General features: G+C 48.6%; 1 protein-coding gene across 7 annotated transcripts in view; it reads left to right on the forward strand.

Moving 5' to 3' along the window:
- USP15 (ubiquitin specific peptidase 15) overlaps positions 1 to 19275 on the forward strand; it is a 743655-nt gene that overhangs the window by 558691 nt on the left and 165689 nt on the right. For all 7 annotated transcript variants that reach the window (XM_085653348.1, XM_085653347.1, XM_085653352.1 and 4 more), the window contains one exon: positions 18691 to 18806. In XM_085653348.1, coding sequence (XP_085509474.1) covers positions 18691 to 18806 — 116 coding nt within the window. The remainder of the gene's footprint in view (positions 1 to 18690; positions 18807 to 19275) is intronic.

The raw sequence follows: 19275 nt of genomic DNA on the forward strand, positions 1-19275 counted from the left end.
ATGTTAATCTCTACCCTCTCAAAGGGCATCCCAACCACTGGCAGTTGGATTAGGGGGGCCTTTGCCTTGCTACCCGTCTTGCCACTTGCTTGACAGGAGACACGAGAGCTCCTAAACTCCTTCCATTCTGGGACATACCTGGCCAGTAGACCTGGGTGACTAACCTACTCCAAGCTCCCATTTTAGGGGCTGTCATGTGCTAGAGAGAGTAAGAACTCCCTTTACCTCTGAGACACTACCACTCTCCTATTAGCACCCAGTTTGGGGTCTCTGGCCACAGTGTACTGGAGTGCCTCCTCCTAATAGGTTTGGTGTGAGCCACTGACATATCCCTTTTCCTGGTCAACAGCTTGCTGTCTCAGGCTCTCAATGGTGGGACAGGTCCTCTATCCCTGGCAAAGATCTTCCCTGTAGGGTCTACCTGGGCCTAGGAGCTCTGCCTGGTAAGGCCCAAGTTCCTGGGGCTCAGTTTCCTCTGGGGTTGACAGGCCTTCTCCCTGAGGAGATGGGGGCCTGACGTTTGTGTGTACAGAAGTTAGTTTCCCAACTTTCTTGCCTTTTTTCTTGCAGGGTTGGACCATTATTTTTCTAGGCTCCAACTCCTCTTATTCACCCTGGGCTTTGCACTGTGCTCTAGTTTTCACCATGCTCTAGTTTCCACACACACCCATTCAGGTATCCCCAGCAAGGATGCATGGGATCTAAGCTCTACCTCAGCCCATGCTGAGGTCTCCAGATCATTTCCTAGCAGACATTGGACTGGAATTGTAGAGAACATGACCACCTTCTTCTGGCCAGTAACTCCTCCCCATTCTAAGGTCACTATCGCCATGGGATAGACCTTGGTATGGTTATCAGCATTGATGACTAGATATGTTTGTCCAGTCAAGTACTGTTCTGGGGATATCTGTTTTTCAGTCACCATGCTGACACTTGCACCTGTATCCCTCTGTGCTTTTACTTCCACCCCATTGATATGTGGCTTTTGTCTGTACTTCTCCAGGTTATTGGGCCAGAAGACAGGGTATCTATAGCCACCCACCTTCAGAGTCTTCCCCCTTTCAGTGTGCTCTCTGACCTGGTAAGGTCACAACATGGATCCCATCTGTAGACTCGCCACTCCAGTAGAAATTGGAGGTTCACTGGGGGGACAGGAAGAGTCCCCCGTTTGGTGTCCATTGGCCATACAATTGAAACATAAAGCCATTTTGGGATCCCAGTTTTTACCCTTATACCCACCCTTTGATTGGGAAGTGTCTCTGGAACCACCCTCCTGAACAGGTTTTTAGGGCCTTAGAAGACTCTTAGTTTTTCCCTTATGTGTCCCACATCCTTCCCTTGGGGAGGATTACCAACCCCTTTATTATGGTCCCCCCCCTCTCCCCACACACCCCCCATGGGTCTTTCAGGACACCCTTGTTTTGATTCAATGTTCAGCCTTCTTCCCCAGTTCTTGAGGAGAGACTAACCATAGATTCACTAGATACTGATGCAGTTTTTCAGATGTACACTTACTTAACAAGTGCTCCTTCATCAGCACATTGTAGAGCCTTCATAATCTTGCTCCTTACTGCCTTTCAACCAGCCACCTAGTGTTTTGAGTGATAAATCAGCAAAATCTATACAGGACTGACTACAGGTTGTGTGAGGCTCTCTGAACGTAATCCTGTACTCCCCAGTAGTGAGTCTAAAGCCTCAATCAGAGTATCCTACATGAGGTCATAAGACTCAACATATGCCTCATCCAGTATCAAGCAATCTATCCCTGCACTTTCCTGAGAAGACATCCCAGAATAAGGATCCCCAGTATTTCAAGTGTAACCTCCTCATTTTACATGCCCTCTCAAAGTCCGTAAACCATTTGGTAATGACATCACCTTCAACAAATTTAGGGGCAATTGCTTTGGGGATTTTTCGATCAAACGTTTCCTCTCCATATTTACTTCATTGATGCCACCACTTGTGGGTCCGTAAACCATCTCAGCCCTTTCTCTTTCTATGGCCAGGATTTTGGCCTCAAGGGCTGCCGTTTTAGCTAGTCTTGGAAAGTATAAGTCCTCTTCATACTGCTCCTCTTCCTGTCCTGACCTACCCCCAGTAGTGGTAGACCCTCTAGGTACAGTGTCAGCGTAGATGTGAGCGGTCTCCTCATCATCTGTACCATTGGTAAGGGAATCATCCTCATGATTGCTGGTAGCACAGTTATCCTCATTAACAGTTTTTTTCTTTAGGAAGGTCAGGATTCTCTGCGTTTGCCTGGGCTGCATTAAACTCAGCAAGCAAACAACTCCTGGAGTTGTGCCTTAGTTGGAGAAGACCCAGGTTTAATTTTACAAGCTTTACGGCGAGCCTTTAACTGCTTCACATTAAGTTGCAGATGAGGTGTCAGGTTGAGCTTCTTGATTCTCTCCTTTGTGCTTGTCATGGTTAATATAGTTGGGACCTTTTTAGAAAATCGACCAAAAAATTCTAAATAGACTTTTAAGGCCTAACTAACTAGTACACTTTTTACATTTTTAATACAAAAATACTGGGGGGCTTAACACAAAGCCTTAACAGTTCAGGTTAGAAAATTTCGGTGTAGGAAGCTGGCTCTGTATATACTATACCAAAGTAAGATATAGTATGCACAGAGTCCAGTGGGTCCCCAAAGGTATAGCAGAGGCTAAATTAGACAATCAATACCCGCTCTCTTTGTGGTAGTGTGGTCGAGCAGTAAGGCTTATCAGGGGAGGGTGTGTTAAGCATTTATTGTATTCACTCAATCAATGACTGATTGCACACTCAGAGACAGAATCCAGACCAATTGGGTAAGTATAAAAGGGTATAGTTAATGTTTTATTTCTAGAACCAAGCGGGACTTTCAATTGTAAAACTAAATGCAATTGGGAATGGATTTGAAATCGTTACAGGTTTGTATGTGCTTTAAAACAGTTTAAATTACATAGAAATTACTTTTGGTTACTCTTGGATTACTTTTCAGTTACTTTAACTGCTTGAGGTGATAGGCTGAGATATCACACACTGGAGTTTGTCACTTAAGTACGGCAATTATTAAGTTAAAGCAGAGTTACTTTCTTTTCATACAAACCAGTAGGTCAACATTTTTTAGGAACAAAACTCGTAACATTGGTTCCTATGTAAATGACTTACAAGTATGAGTTTTGGGGGTTAGGACCAAGGCTCCCCAATGTCCAGTAGGGCACTCAAATTACACTACCAGCGGCACTGGAGCAGCCGGGTGCAGAGTGCAGGGGCCCTGTGTTAGCCACTGGGGCTAAAAGGGGGCCTTCGGTCAGGGACTGCTTTTGAGCAGACCACTTGGCTGTGGGAGCAAAGCTCCTGGGTTAGGGATCAGCACTGCAGGGGCCAGCAATCCGCACAGGAGCTGCACCACCACCAGCGGCGGCATGGATGCGGCCGGATGCAGTGTGCCAAGGAGACGTTGGGGACCCTGTGGATTTCAGTGAAGATTTCTGGTTTGGAAAAGCTGCTGCAGGCTCGGTCAGGGAGGCTTCCTGAAGATGATTACCAGCTGGAGAGGTGCGTTGGGTTCTTGGGGATGCCTGGACACCATAGGTTGGGCCGCCCAAGGCCGTGGGGCGTTGGGTGCAAATGTGTCTTTTGGCGTCTGGTCGTCTTACCAGCTCCAGTCGTGGTCTGGGGGACCCTTCAGGTTGAGGCTGCAGGCGTTGGCTTGAAGCTTGAGGGAGGTCGGGGATCCCCAGATCAGGATCACTGGGGAGACGTGTGGTGTTGGCCCATTCGAACTCGGGCCGTAGGTGTCAGGTGCAGAACCATGGAGCTGCCTAGATCCGGGTTCTGGTCTTGGAGTCTTTGTTGAGCAAATCCGCTGCTCACAGAAGACCGAGTCTGTAAGTTGGGTGCAGGGCAGGTCCTCCGGGCTCTGGGGGGCTGCTGGACATGCCGGGGTTTCCGCTGTAGTCAGGTTGGAGTCGAGACAGGCCTTTAGGGCTGGGGCAGAAGCAGTTGGGCTGGACTATTCCCATTGGGCACAGGGTCAAGAGTGAATGGCAGGGGGAGAAAAAAACGATGGATTAGGCCCAGATCTCTTTGCTGGGGTGAATGTATGACATTGTTCTGCATTCTGTCCATCAATTGTTCTTTTTGCTCTTCTTCCTGGGTCAGCACAGCTCTTTGGTCCTTCTTCTTTCTTCCTCTAATCTAAGGAGGGACGGTTCAGGGTTGCCCCAAATACTAAATTTAAGGGCGTTAAAAGGGGTGTGCAGGTCGGGACCAATGGGTTCCTTATTTGGGGTGGGTACACGCCATAATATGCCACCCTCCAGTGGAAGGGGGTTATGAGCCTCTCCCTAATTGGCTGGGTCCCCTCATCTTCAAGGTGGAGGGCACTGAGATGGGTGCTTCGCCTCGCCTTCCCCACCTGAGGGGTGGGGTTTGCAAAGGTGGGTACACCTCTCCTCCTAACTTAGTTTTCCAGCTGATTCTCCCACCCAAAGTGGGGGTCAGAACCAGTTGGAACCAGATGCTAAGGGCTGCAAAAGGCAGAGGCATCTTACAAAGGTGGTAGGCCTTGGAAGCTTCTCCTTCGTGGACCCAGCCCATCCTGAGGGAGGAGGCCTGACAACTCTGCCCATGATGGGCTCTGTTTCTGGACCCAGAGAGCGGAGAAACTCTACCCAGGGGTCCAAAAACTTGTATGGTGGTGGCAAATGATGGGCAGACATTCAGGAACCCCACCAGGACTGGTCGTTTTTCAAGGGGCATCTCGAAGATGCCCTCTGAGTTCATTTTACATTAAATCCCAATCTGGCATTAGCGTGGGTTTAATGTACTGAGAAGTTTGCTACCAAACTTCCCAGGTTTTAGTAAAGCCATTATGGAGCTGTGGAGTTCCTATTGTCAACTCCAAGACCATTATTATTATTCCAGAATTTGTAGGGCGCACAGCTACCCCAAGGGGTTTCCCGGTGCTGGGCAAGGGTAGGGAGAGAAAGAGGGAAAACACTAAGAGCTTGAAAACATGAAGAGCATATTTCTTTATGGCTTTACTACACTTAGACTGTCTAAGAATGGACTGAGACACTTGGGGGTACAGGGCTCATGCCAATGTACCCTCACCTGTGGCTAGTGCACCCTACTAGAGAGGTGACTTTCTTACGCCCCAGGCAGTGGGTTGCAGGCATGGCACAGAGGGATGTGTGCCATGTCTACTCTTCACTTATCTCTGCACTAAAACACACTGCCTGTAATGGCAGTGCGTGGGTGTTAAGGTGCAGGGCCTCTAAGGGTGGCACAATGGGTGCAGCCCTTTTGAGGCCTTCCCTGGTCACAGTGCCCTTGGTACCCATGGTACCTTTTACAAGTGGCTTACCTGTGGCCAGGGATGTGCCAGTTTTGGGTATAAATGTACCGTTTAGGGGAAAGAACACAGTCCCTGGGAACCTGAATGGCAGGGACCCCGGGCACATCAATTCAAGCTTCATCAGATGTCTGGCAAATAGTGTGTGGGGGGGGGGGGTTGACCACGCATAAAGGGACACTCTCCTACATTAGGAAAAATCGGAATTGTAAAACATTTGACATTTTTTGTTGTTGACTAAAGTCAATTGTGGGTTTCTACGTGGAATTACCTATTGCCAATGCAAAGTCTTATACCCCACCTCTGATCCAGCAGTGTCGGAAGCTGGCTTTATATGTAGTGTACCAAAATGAGGTTGACTATGTAGAAAGTGAAGACGACCCTTATTGGTTTACAGGGCTTAAATTAATAATCCCAAATGCACTGTCTGGTAGTGTGGGCAAGCAGTTTAGGCTTATTAGAGGATAGTGTTAAGAATTTGTTGAACACACTGAGTTAGTAAATGGGACACACACTCAAGAAGAAACTTGAGACCAATTTAGAAAAATAATGTATCTTTTTATATAATTTTAGGCACCAAGATTATCGGAATCAAGGTAGTACTTTAGACGTTATCAAATTTTACAGTAAAAATTTAGAAAATGACAGCTGTCAGATTTGAGGCATGAGCTGCTAACACGGTAAAGTTATTGTATGGGAGAAACTTTCAATGCTTAGACAAGCTTACAGATGACTTACAGGACTGTACTTCTAGACTTAGGGTAAGCAGTGGCCAGGGTCCAAGAGTTCAAGTTTACCTGCCCTAAGGTGTCCGAGTGCAGATGTGCTTTCAGTGGTGGTAGCCTTGAACGCTATACGTTAATGTCGATGGGAAAGTGTTTGTAAGAAAGAGGCTGCAAGGTGGCCTGAGGGACCAGTCCGGCCAAACCCAAATGGTGGGGTGGGGCGGAGAATGCGGGGCAGGCGGGGCTCGGCTCTTGAGGATCCCAGGCCCCCAGAGACACCGTCAGTTTACGTGAGCCCGGGCCGGGGAGCTCGGGTGCAGAGGTGTTTTGTCCAGCGTTTCAGTGAGTTAGAGTCTCTCACGATTTTTGTTCCTGTAGAATAGAGACAGGAAACACAGCAGGGCCACTGTGGTGTGGAGCTGGCCTCTCTCGGAGTCCCTCGAAGTGCAAGTAAGTTTAGGCGGTTGGCGGCGGTGGTGTTCCGACTGAGCACCTACCAGCGTGGTTGCTTGCAACTAGCTGCTGAACCTCAGATATTGGTGCAGGACAACTCCTGGGAGTCTGGCGTCTCAAAACTTGGCAAGGGGATGGATCTTACCTCCGGTAGCAAAAATACCTCTTGCTGGGGTGCTGCTCCCTCCGTGGGCCGAGTCGATGCCTGCTGATGCAGAGGAGTGGCTCCTCCACTCCAAAGGAGATTTTGCTGGGTCGAGGAACTGCTTTGCATACCTCCAAGGGTTTGGGGAGGCTGTTCTGCTTCGGTACGGGTTGGAATCGGTGATTGTCGGGAGAGCAGCAGTCAGGCAGGGTATTGCGTCAAAGTTAATGCTGGTCCACAGTTCTCACATCTTTGGCTCTGTACCTTAACGCCCACACACTGCCAGTGCAGGCTGCGTGTTCTGGTGTCGAGAAAATTAAAGAGTCGACATGGCACACATCCCCGTGTGTCATGCTTGCAACCCACTGCCTGAGGCCTAGGTAAGTTACCCCTCTAGCAGGGTGCACTAGCCCTCGGGTGGGGGCACAGTGACATCAGCCCTGTGTCCCTACAGTATCATAAGTCCATTCTTAGACACTGTATGTGTATTAAACCCATAAAGAATATATGGCCTGGGAGTTGGTCATTACGAACTTCACAGCTCCATAATGGCTTTACTGAAAACTGGGAAGTTTGGTAGCCAACTTCTCAGCACATTAAACCCACACTGATGTTAGTGTGGCATTTAATGTAAAAGGCACTCAGAGGGCATCTTAGAGATGCCCCCTGAAACTTGACCAGCCCTGGTGGGATTCCTGAATGGCTGCCGCCATTTGCCACCATCAGACAGGCTTCTGGACCCATGCGTCAAGAGCCTTTGCTCTCTGGGTTCAGAAACAAAGTCCATTCTGTGCAGAGGTGTCATGTCTCGTCCCCCAGGATGGGCTGGGTTCACGAAGGGGAAGCTTTAAAGACCTGCTGCCTTTGGAAGCTATCCCTGCCTTTTCCTGCCCCCTGCAACTGGCTCCCACCAGTTCTGGCCACCACTTTAAGTGGGAGAATTAGCGGGAAAAGCAAGCTAGGAAGAGAGGTGTACCCACCTTTGCCAACCCCACCCCTCAGGTGGGGGAGACGAGGTGAAGCACAATTCTGTAGTAGGGGATATCTGTGTATAGTCATAATCTAGTGAATAGTCCCGCCCATGTGCGTGGACCCCGGAGCAATAAAAAATAATCTCTAAAGGTGACAAATCATGCAGACCTGCATACACCTTTAAGAGAGAATTTAATTTAAAGACAGATAATGCAGCCTATACCCACAGGCTACACTGTCCAGTACTTCAACTAGAATTCCACCAACTTCCACAAACAGCACTGCCTGTCCAGCTTTTCTCCCCATAGGAAAAAACCCTGCCTCTACCAGCAAAAGCCTCTGGAATGATAGAGAGGAAGGAGTGGACAGACAAGCCCCATAGGCTGCCATTATGTGGCTTAAAACAGGATACTGTGCCTTTAAGAAAACTTTCCAGATTTCCAGAACTTTCCCCAGTATCCCAGAATGCCCAGCAGGTCCCATTTACTTTCAGTTATTTTTTCCGGCTCCTGCTAGCAGGACCCTGGAGCATTGAGCTCTCCCCTTTTCAAGGGTTTATTGTAGTTTTTTTGTCAATTTGTGTCACTTTTTCAAGTGCTTAGTGGCTGGTACTGTCAACATGCCTGGCTTGTTCGACAAGTGCCCGGAATGTGGTAGAAAGAAGGCTAAAACTGATCCACACGAGGTGTGTATAGGTTGCCTTCCCCAGTCCCACGTGCCTGAAGGCTGTGATATCTGCCACTCGTTCTCTGCCAGGACCCTGAGGGACAGAATGAAAATCAGGCTTCAAATCCTGGAGGAGAGAAGGCTGAAGGCACCAGGTGGGTCTGGAGGGGCTGATTTGGCCCATACTGAGGCCTCTGGGGGGCTCCCCAGGGGCAGGAAGACCAGTAAGCGTTCCCACTCCCCGTCGACGTCGAGGGCGTCGACGGCGGCGTCGAGGAGGATGACCACCATCTGTTCGCCGTCTCCCCAGGGCTCTGGGGAGAAGCGGCGTCGGCGGTCGACGTCGAGGGACCTGAATAGGCCACCGTCGACTACATCGGCGTCTTCGGCGATGACGCCGTCTACGGCGCCTTCCAGCAGTCGGCGTCGAGATCGGACCCGGCGTCGGCGCTCGTCGTCGGGGGGAGATCGCCGTTCGCCGTCGGTGAAGAGGAGACGGTCGACGTCGCCGTCGAAGAGAAGATCGACGTCGAGACGCTTGAGGTCAAGTAGATCACCGTCGAGGCGCAGATCGCCGTCGAGGCGCAGATCGCCGTCGAGGCGCAGATCGCCGTCGAGGCACAGATCGCCGTCGAGACGAAGGTCGCCGTCGAGACGAAGGTCGCCGTCGAGACGAAGGTCGCCGTCGAGGCGAAGGTCGCTGTCGAGACGGAGGTCGCCGTCGAGACGGAGGTCGCCGTCGAGGCGTAGGTCGCCGTCGAGGCGAAGATCGACGTCGAGGCGAAGATCGATGTCGAGGAAGAGAGAGTCATCGGGATCGGTGTACTCTGTGGTGTATACGCCTCCTCGGATACCTACGCCACCGCCTCCTCCACCTCCGACTCCGCCTCCACCACCACCGCCAACACCACTGCCGCCACCACCACCGCCTCCACATCCGCGGCCACTGCCTCCGCCGCCCCCACCTCGGTCGTTGCCACGCACTCCATTGGGACTGCCGGCGGTTCCCCCGCGGTCGGTTTCCCTTCCGAGGTACCCGACTCCGCCGCAGGGGACTCCGAAGCCACGACGCCCGCGGTCTCCGGGACCGGCTAGACCTGCGGGCAGACCGAAGCAGTTGCGCTCCTGCTCTCTCAGGAGGAGAAGATCACGGAGCCATGGACGGTCATCGTCGGACTCAGGACGACGCCGTAGGAGGCACAGGTGCAGGTCGCACACGCGATCCTCGACCAGAGATTTTTCCCTGACGCTGTCGGACTCGCCGGGGACTAGGGTGTCTCCGGTGGACGATTTGGTCTCTTTCCAAGAGGTGCTGTTGAGAGGGGCAGCAAAGTTGGGTATCACGGTGACGGTTCCAACACCCACGACGTCCGTGATATTCGAGACACTTCATAAAAAACATCTGTCTCGCCCTCTACTGCCCCTTGTACCAGGACTGGTGGAACCCGCGTTTGAGCTGTTCCTCACTCCCGCGGTGACGAAGGCCGCCCTCTCCAGGCTCATGAAAAAGTATAGGGCCCCGGAGTGGGACCCTACCTTTTTGAGGGTGGACCCGAAGCCGGATTCGGTCATCGTGACGGCGGCGAGGAAACAACATGCGACCGCCCCTTCATCGACGGTTCCGCCTGACAAAGAGAGCCGCTGGCTGAAATCTGCGTGCAGGAAGGTGTGTGGGACCACCATGAAGGCGGCGAGTGCAGGGGCTTTGTTGGGCTGTTACGACCGGGCCCTGTGGGAGTCCCTGCAGCAGTATGCGGACCTGCTGCCCCGGGACAGGAAGGAGGACTTCTTGGAAACAGTGCGCGAAGGCATGCTGGTTTCTAATCAGGTGATCGGCGCGGCGGCGGATGTATCCTTGTTGGCCGCCCACGCCTACTGTCATGGCGTCCACCAGCGGCGGCATTCGTGGCTGCGCCTGACGTCCCTCAAACCAGAGGCACAGCACAGAGTGGCCAACCTGCCCTTTTCGGGGGAAACCCTGTTCGGGAAACATGCGGATGATGAGATGGCCCGCATGAAGGCGGAGGCGGAAACCCTGACGGCCGTCGGGTTGGAGAAGGCCGAGAAGAAGAAGCGCCCGTTCCAGCGGCGGTTCGGGTCTTCGGGCAGAGGGCGTGGGCAGGGTTCGGGACAGCAGCAGCACCAACAGCAGCAGTTCCGGAAGCCCTTCCAGAAGCGCCAGAGGGGTAGAGGAGGCCAGCAGGCGACTACCACTACCAAGGGCCCGGCCGGGTCTCGGCCCTGAGCGGCTACTTCCCCCTCAACCGTTACCCACTCCAGTGGGGGGAAGCATTCAACTTTTTCCGGCAGAGTGGAGAAAAATTACTCAGGACAAGTGGGTGCTGAATATTGTTTGCAATGGATACAGTCTTCGGTTTATCAGCCCGCCTCCAGCGATTCCGCCGGTCAGCTCTCGGTTCCAGCTGAGAGAGCTCCAGGCGGAAGCAGACATCTTGTTGAGAAAAAAGGCGGTAGAAGAGATACCTCTGTCTCAAAGGGGAAGAGGTCTGTACTCTCGGTTCTTCCTCGTTCGCAAGAAGGACAAGAACGAGTTCAGGCCCATTCTGGATTTGCGACAGGCAAACAAATGGATTCGCAGAGAGAAGTTTTGCATGCTATCGTTGCACCAGATTTACCCTCAGCGGCAACGGGGAGACTGGCTCTGTGCCATAGATCTACAGGATGCGTACTTCCATGTGCCCATAGCACGGAAGCACAGGAAGTTCCTGCGACTCCAAGTCGGCGCCAATGACTATCAATACACAGTACTGCCATTCGGGCCCAGGACCTTCTCGAAGTGCATGGCGGTGGTGGCGGTGCATCTGCGAAAGAACAAGGACGATTGGCTGATCAAGGCTTCATCCTTCTCGGAAGCGCAAGATCACTTCCGGTGGACGTGCGCTCTCTTGCACAAGCTGGGGTTACACGTCAACATGTCCAAATCGGTCCCGACTCCGGTCCAGTGCATACAGTACCTGGGAGCCTCCATCGATACGCGGTTAGCAAGCGTGTCTCCTTCGGAGGAGAGACGGTTATCACTCCTTCGGAAGGCTCAGGACCTCAGGACTGCTCCATCGACGACTGTGAGGAAGGTGTCTTCTCTACTGGGATCGATGGCCTCCTGTATCTTCCTCACGCCTCACGCACGGCTACACATGAGACCACTGCAGGAGTGCTTGGAGGATCAGTGGGATCAGAGGACAGACTCGTGGGACGACAAGATAGGACTGTCGCTGCATGCTCTTCAGTCAATCAATCAATATTACTTTATTTCGATTTAAGTTTATAAATCATAAAAAGCATACAATAAAAGACAATCAATAAGATACAATTCTTTAAAAGTAATAAAAAAAGAAGAAGTAAAAAAGAGAAAAAAAAGAAAAAATCTTTCCAGAATAAAAAGGAGTGCTTTAGAGTAATCGAGCATTCAGTGAACATAGCTAAAAAGAGTTTAAAATTTACACAATTATATCATTAGATAAAATCAATGATTCTTTAATCTAAAGTCTTTCGATGGTAAACAATAGACTTCAGGAAGCTGGCTACTGTAAATGTCAGTAAATCTCCTTCCACATCTGCAGGAACAGAAATGCTGGGCGACATTGCCTGAGTCCTAGACTCCTCAAAATAGGAACAAGTAATTTTTTCCTGCTTTCAGCAAAGAATTTACAGAAAAGAATAGTATGCATGGTTGATTGTGCAGATGTAAGGTCACTGGGGCAAACCGGTAGATTTTTTACCCAATTATTCTGAACTGGGAAGGCTATTATTCGGTGAAAAATATTCATCCTGAGTCTTACCAATAAATAGCGTTCATGATTTGTCATATTTAGGGTCAGATATGGCTGCAGGGTTGGGACCAGTTGGATCATTAGGCTATGGGTGACAGATGGTTTAGTAGCTTCACTCAATAGCCTCAACGCCTCCAGATGGGCGAGAGCTTTGGTTTTTAAAGTTTTTCTTGACACCTCACATATTGACGAGGGATCATAGAAATACTTGTCCCAGCCCAAATCATGGAGGAAAGTTGCTTCAGTCTCTGAAGTGGTGGTGTTCGGCGGAAAACCTGTTCCCTTCCACAAGGACATTCCCACGACGAGTGTAGTGACGGATGCGTCTCTCCAGGGCTGGGGAGCGCATTCCGGGGACTTGCAGATTCAAGGAAAGTGGTCTGCTTTGGAATCGACGTACCACATCAATTTCCTGGAACTCAGATCTGTCTTCCTGGCACTGAAGGCCTTTCTTCCGTCCTTCCAGACCAACTCGCTGCTGATACAGACGGACAATACAACCACGATGTATTACCTCAACATGCAGGGGGGGTCGAGATCGCGCACTCTGTCGCAGGAGGCGCAGGCGATCTGGCACTGGCTTCTGGCCCGAGGACTAACGATTACGGCCACGCATCTGCCAGGGGTGCAGAATGCTCAGGCGGACGCCTTGAGCAGGCTGATTCAGGAAAACCACGAATGGGTCATAAACGACGAAGTACTAGGAGAAGTCTTCGCAAGGTGGGGGACTCCAGACATAGATCTGTTCGCCACCGCCGAAAACAGCAAATGCCGAGACTTCGCATCCAGGTACTACCAGCGGGGGACGCTGGGGAATGCGCTATGGATCGATTGGTCGAACAGCTTTCTGTACGCTTTTCCACCCATTCCCCTGATTCCGGCAGTGCTCATCAAGCTGTCCCAGTCCAGGGCGCGGATGATCCTGATCGCCCCGGAGTGGCCCAGGCAGTGGTGGTTCACGGACCTACTTCACCGGTCTCTCCTTCCTCACATGCGGTTGCCGTGCAGGCCGGACCTTCTCACGAAGTTCGGGGGGCGGATGGTGCACCCCAACCTCTCGTCTTTGAGTTTGGCGGCATGGCTCCTGAAATAGTGCAATATGGCCATCTGAATCTACCAGACGATTGTATGGACATACTGAAGGAGTCTAAACGACCTTCCACTAGGACATCCTATGCTTACAAGTGGAAGAGGTTCTGTATCTGGTGTACGTCCAAGAACTTTGATCCGACGACATGTAAGGAAGATGTCATCCTTCCGTACCTTTTACATCTGGCGCAGTCTGGCCTTAATTTCCATTCCATTAAGGTTCATCTGGCTGCTTTGACTGCTTACAGGAAATGCCCTTCACAGACTTCCTTCTTTCAGATCCCTGTGGTCAAGGATTTTTTGGAAGGCTTGAAGAAAGTGTTTCCTCCCGTCAGACTTCCCTCTCCTTCCTGGGACTTGAATGTGGTGCTGTCCAGACTGATGAAGGAGCCTTTTGAACCCATTCACAAGGCTTCATTGCAGCACCTATCCTGGAAGGCGGCGTTCCTAGTGGCCATTACATCGGCCCGCAGGGTTAGTGAACTTCAGGCATTATGTTGTCAAGAACCTTATACTGTATTTCATGCTGCTAAGGTTGTGATGCGTACTCACCCTAAATTTCTTCCTAAGGTTATCTCTGACTTTCATGTCAACCAGACTATAACTTTACCTACGTTCTTTCAGAATCCCTCTTCGCCAGCGGAAAGGTCTCTCCATTCCCTGGATGTTCGGAGGGTGTTGAAATTTTATCTGGATAAGACCAAGGATATTCGTAGGTCTGACCAATTGTTTGTTAATTATGGCTCAGTCAGGACTGGTCTTGCGACCTTTAAGCAGTCCATTTCTCGGTGGATTGTGTCCTGCATACAATTGTGTTATCAAAAGGCTAATAAGACCTTAGGGGGTAAACCTAAGGTTCATTCCACCAGGGGCAAAGCTGCCACGACGGCTTTGCTGCGTAATGTTCCGATTGCGGAAATCTGCAAGGCGGCCACTTGGAAGTCGGTCCATACCTTTGCTGCGCATTACTGTCTGGACACGGATGCCAGGGCAGATGCTCAGGTTGGGCAGGCTTCGCTGCGAAATTTGTTCGCACAGTAGTGGTAGTGTCTTGTGTGTTCTCCACCGCTTTTGCTGTGTGGGGATGGGCTTGCCATTCTATTCACTAGATTATGACTATACACAGAGATCCCCTACTACAGAAGGAGTAGTTTCTTTTCTGTAACTCCAGTTCTGTAGTAGGGATATCTCTGTTATAGTCATAAGCGCCCGCCCTCCTCCCGGGTGGAGAGATACTTATTCATATGTAGAATGCTACAGGTCTGGCGTGCTACGCCTTCAAAAAGAACTGAAAGTAAATGGGACCTGCTGGGCATTCTGGGATACTGGGGAAAGTTCTGGAAATCTGGAAAGTTTTCTTAAAGGCACAGTATCCTGTTTTAAGCCACATAATGGCAGCCTATGGGGCTTGTCTGTCCACTCCTTCCTCTCTATCATTCCAGAGGCTTTTGCTGGTAGAGGCAGGGGTTTTTCCTATGGGGAGAAAAGCTGGACAGGCAGTGCTGTTTGTGGAAGTTGGTGGAATTCTAGTTGAAGTACTGGACAGTGTAGCCTGTGGGTATAGGCTGCATTATCTGTCTTTAAATTAAATTCTCTCTTAAAGGTGTATGCAGGTCTGCATGATTTGTCACCTTTAGAGATTATTTTTTATTGCTCCGGGGTCCACGCACATGGGCGGGACTATTCACTAGATTATGACTATAACAGAGATACCCCTACTACAGAACTGGAGTTACAGAAAAGAAACTACTCCTTCTCAGTCCCTTCCATCTTAATGATGAGGGGACTCAGCCAATTAGGGAGAGGTGCATGCCCCCCTCCCACTGGAGGGTGGCATATTAGGGGGTGTACCCACTCCAAGAAAGGGACCCATTGATCCTGACCTGCACACTCCTTACATGCCCCTAAATCTAGTATTTAGGGGCAACCCTGAACTTTGCCTCCGCAGATTCGAGGAAGAAAGAAGGCCTGCAGAGCCGTGCTGACCCAGGAAGAAGAGGAAACCTACTGCTTTGCCCTCAGCCCTACTGGCCTGTCCTGACTCCGACCTGCCTACAGCGAATAAACCGGCATAGCCAGCTGCCTCCCATAGCGCGAAGGACCTGCCCGGTATTCACCTTACAGACTCTGTCTCCCGTTCAGCTTTCACATCCATAAGACTACACCTAGTGGCTGTAGATGCTTGACTTCAGAACTGATAACATATTTTCCTATTCCGAATTCCAGTCATTAAAGCCTTCATGGAAGGTCTTAAAAGAGTCATTACTCCTCTGTTCCCTCCAGCCCGTACATGAAATCTTAACATTGTATTGACAAGTCTAATGGTCCCTCTATTCGAACCCCTCCACTCCTGCCACCTCCAGTTGCTAACCTGGAAGTTAACATATCTGGTCTCCATCACTTCTCTGAGACATGTCAGTAAGCTTTGGGTACTATCCTTGGGAGATCCTTTCTTCCAAATACATAAAGATAGGTTTGGGCTCCGCACCAACCCTAAGTTTTTCCCAAAGGTTGTTTCACAATTTAACCTGATTCAATCAATTGAACTTACTATATTTTTCCTTCAGCCTGACTCAGTTGCAGAATGGTAATCCATGTTAAATGCACCATTAAGTATTATATTGACAGAACTGAATCTTTTAGAAAAACAAAATAGCTTTTTGTTGCTGTCTCAAAACCCCATACAGAGAAAGTCATTGCTCAATCAAGCATTGCTAGATGGATTATTAAATGCATCCAAATATTCGATGCTAAAGATGAAAGGATTTTAACTCCTAGAGCCCACTCCACTAGGAACAAAAGGTGCCTCAATGGCCTTTCTTGGAAAAATTCCTATTTCTGACATTTGTAAAGCAGCTACATGGTCCACACCACATATGTTTACAAAACACAATTGTCTGGATATACTAGCCCTCCAACAAGCTAATGTTGGTTAGGCTGTTCTATGCACACTTTTCCAAACCACTACAACTTCCACAGGCTAGCCACCTCTATTTTGGGAGGACTGCTTTACAGTCTGTGCACAGCATGTGTATCTACAACCACACATGCCTCGAACTGAAAATGTTATTTACGCAGTAAGCATTTGTTCGTGGCATGTAGTGCTGTAGATTCACATGCACCCACCCTCCTCCCTGGATGCCTATTAGTTGCAGTCAATTTAATATTTCTTACTTTCCTCTTTGCATGAACATCTCTATATACCACACTTCACGTTTTATCCTCACCCACCATGCGTAAAGCAATCTAACAATGAAGTCCATGACCATGCACATTTCCAGCAAGAGAGGGAGTCACAATACCTCATGACTCGAAAGACTTTCTTTGAAGAAAAACAACTTGCACACACCTAAGCCCAACTTTAGAGGGCAGGATTATGCACAAGTGAATTTACAGCAGTACATGCCACAAACAGATGCCTGCTGGGAAAGCAACATTTCCCTTCCTTAAAACCCATTCTTCTTTCGTCCTAAACGTAATTTACGATTTTCATATCAACCAAATAATCTCTTTCAACTTTTTTTTCGGTCACTTAACACTGGTAGAACTACCACTCTGTAGCCTAGATGTGAGGAAGGCACCGAAATACTAGTTATACAAGACTAAAGCTATTAGAGAAATAAAACAACTGTTCGTAAATCAGGGGTTCGTACTAGTGTGGCCTCATTAAAACAAGCCATAGCTAGATGGTTATTTTCCTCTATAGTTAAACCAAAAGAAACACAGACCGCTTTTGGGTAAGCCAAATGCACATTCTAAATGTGGAAAATTAGCCACTGCTGAAGCAGACGGTTCCAGTTCCAGATATGTGTTAAGCAGCATCCTGAAAATTAGTGCATTCTGTCACCAGATATTACTGAATTGACTCTAACGCCAGAACTGTGGTAGGTTTGATTCACTGATCAATATATTTGTCACTTGGCCTTCCAAATTGGAACCCTCCACCATGGTGGAGCTTAATTTAACTTGCTATTCTGTTCATGATACCTGAGAAATAAAAAGAGCATAAAGGGGCAGATTGATCCTACCTGACCTCCAGGATCATGTGAGGGGACCTCAAAGGAACCCCTCTGACATTAAAATGAATATTAACAAACAATTACTTTATCGTGGTATTCATGACCCCTGAGAACACACCTGTGTCCCATGAACCTTCCTGCAGTGGCAGAATTTCTGCAAATTATGATTTTTTTAGAAAGAAAATCCCCAAGTTTTAATAATATTTTGCACTACCGCTGTGCTTTGCAATCATGACCTTTGGCTGTCTACATCGGGGGTTGACTACCCGAGGTGGGATAGAGGCTGCCCTGTGGCCAACCCCTGCAGTGTACTTCAGGAGTTGGCCACCTACCGTAGGATGGGCGCTGAAGGCCATGTGCAGTAGGAGTTAACCAACCGTGGATAGTTGACCTTCAGCCATGCCCTGCACCCAGTCCCTGTTGTGGACAGCTGAACCGCGATGCACAGTGTGGTTGCCTGCCTATGGAGAGCTGGCTGACCCCCCCCCCCCCCCCCCCCTCCACCACAGCCAAAGACAGTGTGGATTGGTGACTCACAGAGGGCTCACCACAGACTCTGGTCTGGTCCCTAACCCCCTCTAAGCATGACTAGAGGCCAAAAAATTGCCCCCCTTGATGCTGTTATCAGTAATGTTATTGATGATGCCATTTGAGAAACCGTCAGTGGCGTCATTTGATATGTCAGGAGTGATGTCATATGTAAGATCATAAGCAGTGTGTGATGTTGGTTGGTTTCCTTAACTAGAACTATACAAAAGTTTTGTTTTGTAGATATAACTGTACATTAACTGTGTTTTGTGTTTAGTGAATTTCTGAGGTTTTTTAAATGTATGTTAAGGTCTTTGTACAAACTTCACTTTAACTTATGATTTTCTCAGTGTTGTATATTTATATAAAAACAGTTCACATCCAAACCAGTTCAGCAATTTGATGCTGGTGCCTGCCCTATTAGTGATTTACTCCTGGTAACAAATATACATGTTCCTCTTACACACATTTTCTTTGTAAAAAGTGTTTTAATCTTTGTATTCTTGGGCACCTACATATGCACAGAGGTATTCTACTGTTGATAGATTCAGAGAAAATACCCAAGACTCATTCCATCTACTACTTGCCCACTTGGTCCACCGGATCAGGAGGTGCCTAATAATAGCCTCTTCTTGGCGTAGTATGTTTAACAAAACAGAAGGCTGAGCAGATTCAGTCTCTTAGAAGTAGTTTCCTTTTTGTTTTGACTAATTTTAATATGTTGTATTTAAGTGATAAATATTTTTTTCCATTTTTTGAAACCTTAGTTTTGGGGAAAATAAATTATGTAGTAATGATAACAGAAATCTTAAAAGATATATTAATTTTGCAGGGTACAAATGTCCTAAAAAGAGGCTTAACTAGCTATTTAACGGACACTTCCTACTGCAACAAGAAATCACTAAATTTAGTTTTATTTCATCTGTTCTTTCTTAACTGAAGAAATAATTCTCTTTAGGATTTTGAAAAACATGAAAGCATGGAATATAAACCACAGAAAAAAGTCTCTGTGAAATTAAAAGATTGCATTGAACTTTTTACGACCAAGGAAAAACTAGGTGCTGAAGATCCATGGTAAGTTTTTTTTGTTTGTTGTAAATGATTGTGTTATTATATGTGTCTGAGTTTACCAAGTAATGTCCTTTTGCAAGTATTGTACCATTGTCAGTTAATTCTCTTCTAGGAGGGAGAGAGATTTCATACACTTGCCAGTGGTTTTTTTCCTGAAATTGCATAACATGGCTCCCAGTTTTTTTATTCCTTTTAGCAGCTCCCTGCCTAAGAACATGTGTTGCCATGTAGGTGGGCAGCATGCTTAAGAGCTGGCAGCAGATGAGTGATACTAGTGCATGTTCCAAGTTGTTCCATTTTAGTTTAAGGTTTTGGATGCTGCTCTTCATTGATTCCATTGTTTTTCTGCTCCTACAATTGCCGTCTGAATCGAGTCTCCATGTTATTTTATTCTCAGGAGTCTCAGGTTTATTTCTGGTTTGTGCCCTCATTCTCTTTAGGCTTCCCCTTCACTTATTGTATAACCCATTTG

The sequence above is a fragment of the Triturus cristatus genome, chromosome 4_1 (genome assembly GCF_964204655.1).
Source record: "Triturus cristatus chromosome 4_1, aTriCri1.1, whole genome shotgun sequence".
Taxonomy (NCBI): domain Eukaryota; kingdom Metazoa; phylum Chordata; class Amphibia; order Caudata; family Salamandridae; genus Triturus; species Triturus cristatus.